The sequence below is a fragment of the Limulus polyphemus genome, unplaced genomic scaffold (assembly GCF_000517525.1).
Source record: "Limulus polyphemus unplaced genomic scaffold, Limulus_polyphemus-2.1.2 Scaffold6423, whole genome shotgun sequence".
NCBI classification, from domain to species: Eukaryota; Metazoa; Arthropoda; class Merostomata; order Xiphosura; family Limulidae; genus Limulus; species Limulus polyphemus.
This window is the reverse complement of record NW_013672033.1, coordinates 1,107-7,345: the sequence shown is the minus strand read 5'-3', so window position 1 is coordinate 7,345 and position 6,239 is coordinate 1,107. Positions and strand designations below refer to the sequence as shown.

General features: G+C 33.9%; 1 protein-coding gene across 1 annotated transcript in view; it reads right to left on the bottom strand.

Moving 5' to 3' along the window:
• The window catches only part of LOC106473706 (sodium/potassium-transporting ATPase subunit alpha-like), a gene marked incomplete at its 5' end in the record, with an annotated part of 47,332 nt that extends 41,646 nt beyond the window's left edge, over nt 1-5,686 (bottom strand). Inside the window, 2 exons of the mRNA XM_013934385.2 lie at nt 3,175-3,443; nt 5,434-5,686. Of these exons, the coding sequence (XP_013789839.1) occupies nt 3,175-3,443; nt 5,434-5,686 (522 nt within the window). The remainder of the gene's footprint in view (nt 1-3,174; nt 3,444-5,433) is intronic.
• Between the last annotated feature and the right edge of the window lie 553 nt (nt 5,687-6,239).

The following is a 6,239-nucleotide window of genomic DNA, read 5'->3' as shown; positions in this document are numbered from 1 at the left end:
TTATTTATTTATTTATTTATTATGTTTCTTCTCACTGTTATTCATTTTCACCCATTTTGTGATACAGATGTCAATATATGTTTGATTGCTTCTATTTATTATATCTGCAGGAAGAGATCACTGTTTTATGCAGCATAAGTCCTTATTTATCATGTGAACACCTCAATTCTACTGAACAGATTGGCTGCAGGAGGAGGGCACTGTCATTTAGCCTGTGCTCACCTCAACTGAACAAGCTTAGGCTACATGAAAAGCATACTGCCATTCAGTGTGTGCTCACCTCAACTCTACTGAACAGGGTTAGACTGGAGGAGGAGGAGGGCACAGCTGGCAGGTATGATGTATCTGATTCATATGTTGGGTGACCTGCACTGCACCAACAGTGTCACCACTGCCCCACTTCTCACTGTATTGGCACTCCTATTTCTAGCCTCAGCATTACCGTCCAATCAGGAAGTGGTAAGTCACAAGGGTCTCCCATTCTCAACTCAACAGGGGAGAGGGGATTCATGTGGGGAAAGACCTGGAGAAATTGCCCAGAATACCAATTGTCTTTCAGTCCAGAAGGGTCTTTTACTAGAGACAGTGCATTGGGTGACTGAAAAAACCCTATTTTTAAAAACCAACAAGTATGAGCTGGAGTAGTGGGCAGAACACATCCCTGGTGCTGGCTTTTTCATTGATGGTCCATGGAATTGGTATGGTGTGGATTGGACTATTGAGTGAATATCTATCTATACACACACTATGAAGATATCTAAAGCATTGTGGCAGAACAACCCATCTCACAGAAGGCACATGTAAAGCCAGAGCAGATGGTATACGAGCACTTTCTGTTATCCTGGCTTGATGCAGATTTTGGGTAAGTATACCCTGGTAGGAATTATTAACCACCTGCTAGGTTCCTATGAACTAAAAGTACATTGTTAAGAAATGAAATTGAACTCACCTGTTTAAAGATGGTAGGTAAATTGGAGGATAGTGATCAAGTGAAGTTGAAAACCCTCAAGAGATGAGACAGCCAGATGGTGAAGATAGCAAACAATGAATGTGTAGTTCACATGCCAGCCTGAAGGATTTTCTTATAAAGGTTGGTGAAAGTATGAGGTGAGATAATGGGTAAGGTAGCAAAGTTGATAAGAAGAAATGTGTGGCTCGACAGATAATGGACCATAAAAATCTCATACATGAAGATGTAGGGATGTCAAACCTTGATGAAACAGTGACTTGTAAGGTTGAAACAAGAGAAGTGGCATGTTGGGAAGAAGAGGGTTTGGTTGAGAGGCGAAGAAGCAGAGGAAACCAAGGTTGAGCTGCCCTATGAGGTGCTACAAAAGGAAATGGGTAGATAGACTAGGGCAAGGAACAGATGTAGCAGAGTGAGGTTGAGACAGATGGGAAACCAAAGAGGACAGAGGATTAGTAACAAGCAGCTTCAGATCATGATTCTAATTAATCAGGAACACCACCAAAGACCTCAAGACAAAAAAAAGAGGGTAAGGTGAAGGTCACAGAGAAAGTAGGTAAGGAAACAGATTTGAGAGAGAGGAGAGTATCCATACCAAATAAGTGCGAACAATATTGGAACCAGATCAGAAGGGAAAGGCACAAGAGGTGGAACAAGTAAAAGGGGAAAAATGAATGGAACAAGTTTTCCCTGAAAGTTATCAGACATGAAATGTATAGAGGAGAGATAACAAAGGAGGGTAGTGAGAAAGATACGGAGATGAGAAAATTGGGCACTCACTGGAGAGTGAGATGGGAAAAAAAGAGCACACTCCCTAAACAGGTAAGAGTAATTCAAAAGACTGGGAATCAAAAAATTGAAAATTGGAATGGTTGTATGCCAAAACATAAGAATCAGCTAAATGAGGGGAGTGAGGCATAAGACTGCAGGTACAAAGTTGATCAAGGAATGAATCTGTATGTACTGCAATACTAGGAGAGGGAAGAAATATAAAATAATCATGAGGATCAGAATCATGGACTAGAGATTGTGAAGTTTTTTAAGAAATGGAAAGAACAGAACATACCCGAGAAATTAAGTCTTGGAAAAAAGAGGAAATTTGAAGACTTTTCTCAATAGGCACATTAATTTCTAGGCACGAGCTGGAGGAGGAAAAAGGCAATCAAATCCATCCTCTTCTATATCTGTTTCAAGTGAAGGGAAGAATCACCAGAAGAAGGAAAAGGAGCTGAAGGCCCAGGCTGCATGATGGATTCCACAACTAATTGAAATATAACCGTTACATCTTCCACAGTTAATGAATTTCCAGATGCCATGGTTGAAGATGTGCAAGAAAGCAAATTTCAGCAAATTGAAACATGTCTGTGCTTTAGTGCTGAGGAAAATAATGAAGTTTCATGAGTACAAATGCAAAGAGGAGTTATTGTCCATGGAGGTGTGTTGCCCTCCTATTGGTGGAGGGCTTTTGTTGCACGATGGTGTTATCATACAGTGGCACAAATCACATAAAATTAGGTGGGAATTGCCTCAAGGTTAGTGGGATGCAAATCTCTAAGGCAGATGTGCAAGCAAGATAGCTAAAGCTAAACTTTGTGAAGAGGTGAGTTATCATCTAAAAAAAAATGTTTAAGGCTTTTACCAACAGAGTTGGGTTACAAAAACAAGTGAATAGTCATATGACAATATAAAAATCTTAAAATTTAATAATTTGCCAAATCAAACATAGTAACCTGCTACAATAGAAAAATTAAAGCGTTTTTTGATAGTTCTATAAACAGACACATATAATCAACTAGAATCACATACCACATGGAATTTTAAATGCTTGTACCAACTAGACCTCACAAAGTCAGCCATTAATAAATTTAATTTTTCTATTTCTTTCTAAATCATATGTAAGATTTATCACTTTGAGTGACTATGCTCCAAGAATAACCTTTAACCAAACCATAACTACAGACTGCACTATTAATATAGCCAATGAGTCTACCCCCCATTCAAAGCTAAACCTCAGTACTTAGTTTGAATTAAGCATTTTTATTTAAAATCTATTCCTCAAACTATAAACAGAGTTTAAAAATTCAGTTATAATGACTTTTTTGGAAGTATATCAGTTTACAAGAGTTTAAGAGCAAAAAAGGTGATTCATGGTTATCTTAAGATAAATCACAATTTTCATACAAAAAATAGCTTTATGAACTACTTACAGTTACAGTAGCAAGCAGGCCTTCAGGAACATTAGCAACAATGATGCCAATCAAGAAGATAACAGCATCAAGCCAGTAGTAGCCAAGGATGAAAGCAACAATGAAGAAGCTGACACCAAGAAAGACTGCAACTCCAGTAATTATGTGGATAAAGTGAGCAATTTCTCTGGATATAGGAGTGTCTCCCATTTCAAGACCAGAAGCTAGGTTGGCAATTCGACCCATTACAGTTCTGTCTCCTGTGTTAACTACGACTCCTGTTCCCGTTCCTTAAAAACAAAACAAAAAATGCACTATCAAAATCTATTGTTTACAAATTCTTAGTGTTCTTATTAATACATTTATGTTAGCATTTTAATCAAATATACAAATATGAAAAAGCTGAAATGGTGTAACAGATTTCAATACAGTATATTTTCAGAATTTAATCATTTCATGAAAATTTTTAATTTGATACTTCAAAATGAAGGATTAAATCCTTTGCAAAACATTTTCTGCCCAGGGTAAAATCAGTGATAACTCCAGAAAAAGAAGTGGATCAGTGTTTTCCTGGAGTATACTAGATAATTTATCTGAACAAAATATGCTTGATGTACTGCAGCACTTTTTTTAAAACAATGAAAACAAATCTTTTAAAATTGAAAATTTTTGAAAAATATTTCTTTCTTTTTTTCTTATACAAAAGCATATAACCTCACTCTGAGACTTGCACATAACATTTTATCACATTAGTTACAAAAAATTATTTCCTGTTTATTTTCTTAAGTCCATCACACAATGAAATTAGTTCATGCATAAAAAATGCTTTATAAGTTAATGAAATTAATTATCAACTATAATTATTGTTTTCTGAATTTTGCAACAAAAGTTCTGTTGCAGCAAGTACATTGATATCCAGCATAAAAATTTCTGCTAAATGGAAGTTCAGGACTGTTAAGTGAAGAATAAACTGAACATGAACAATAGAAGAAAACAAGCAAATATAAGTGCAGTTTTAAACATAAAGTTCTTTATTGGTGTTAGGTTATTAAAAATGTTCAGACTTTTGCATTGTCTGGCTGCTAGAGGTCAATAAGAAGAAAGTAAATAGCAATCAAGAAAAAAAAATAAAAAGAGAAAATACTTAAACTAAATATTGTGAGGCAACAAAAGAAATTTGGGTATCCCCAATAGTCCAAAGGTTACATATTTCAATCTTAAGCTAAGCCAACTTCACAGGTTTATGTATTGTCCATTTTAATAGTATACCTTCCAAAAAGTCCATACAGAAACATGTACAAGCTAGTCTAAGATGTAACAACAAAGGTTGCAGTAAGTAGCTTGTATTTGAATAAAAAGATTTGTACATATTTACCAGAGAGACATTCAGTCAAGATGAATATGATTAACTACATACTAAAACTGCATGGAAAAATATAGCAAAAATATTAAGCGAGTATACTTACATAAAGATATATTCTATACTATTAATAAGTGAAATCATGACTATTTCAGTCATAACATTGTCACATTATGCTTTTCATGGTAGTTGTGAATGCATAGTTTTCAGTTAATCAATTTTCTTGTGTTAAAAGAAAATGTTGTACACTTTACCTATATCTTTATCTCAGATTTCAAAATTGTGCACTTTAGACCCTCTTGATATAAGTACTACCACAAACATAAATACACAGAAACAAACATAAATACTCAATCAGTGTTAAAAATAATGTTTTATGAATTCTTAACATAAACATTATTTTTAAATGACTTAAATGAAAATCATGATAATTAGAATTCATTTGCTTAATCTGATCCATACCATAACAGTTGTTGGTCATGATATATATATATGGCACCTATACCAAAACTATAACTGTGATATCCCAGCCAATTTGATCAACTCTTGTATTGGGTGAAAGGCCTCGTTTGGACTGGATGTGGCAGATGTTGTGTGGGCAACATTAAATTATATTCTCCTTTTCTTTCACTCATAGGTTCTTAGAATTTGTTGGTGGTTGTTTGGCATTTTATGGGGCAAAGCAACTAGGCTATCTGCAACTGTTAGAATTTGTATTATACAAAAGTACTTCTTAATTTAATATAAAGTTATATAACCTAATATATAATGATATATTACAGTAAAAGGTTACACATAATTTACAAAACATCATAAATTATTGAACTGCTGAAAATTGAAATATACAGCTACTTATCCTTAGTTTTTTACTATTTAGTCTATATTCTTATTTCTGAAATATAGCTTTGACAGTACATTACCCTCGACACAATTAGTTGAGAAAAATGCAATGTTTCTTGTTTCTAGTGGATTTTCATGAGTCATTTCTGGAGATCTAGTTTGTGGCTCTGATTCTCCAGTCAAAGAAGAATTATCCACTTTAAACCCTCGGCTTGAAAGCACCCTCATATCTGCTGGAATCCTGTCCCCACCTTTCACTTCCACAATGTCTCCAACAACCACTTCTTCAGCAGGGATAGTAAATTTTTGGCCATCACGAACGACTGATGCATACTATCCAAAACATACTAAGTTATTTGAACAGTTTGACGTGGTTTGCACTGAGCCACAGATAATTTCACCTCCAAAAATATAAAACATATATAAAATTTTTATATTTATAATAATTTTATTTTTTCCAATAAACATGTATTTAAACAAGTAATAGGAGTTCCAATGGGAGGAACTATTCTATATGTATAACTAATTTATATCTATATTTTTGATGAAAAGAAGTTTATTGGAAAAATCATAAATCCAAAAATTTTTGCCTTAACTTGTAGATATATTGATGACTTAATAAGTATTAACTTTATTATTAATCCTGAGATAAATAATTTTATTAACATTATTTATCCAGTAGAATTGGAAATTGAAAACATGTCAATTTCTGAAGTAAAAACACATTATTTAGATATAGAAGTTAAAATAATTAATCACAATATTAATTCAAATGTTTTTGGTAAGACAATTTTCTTTCTTTTCCAATATACAGCCTACCCTTTCCTAACAGTAATATTCCATATTTTTCTAGTATACATATTATAAATTCACAGTTGCTAAGGTC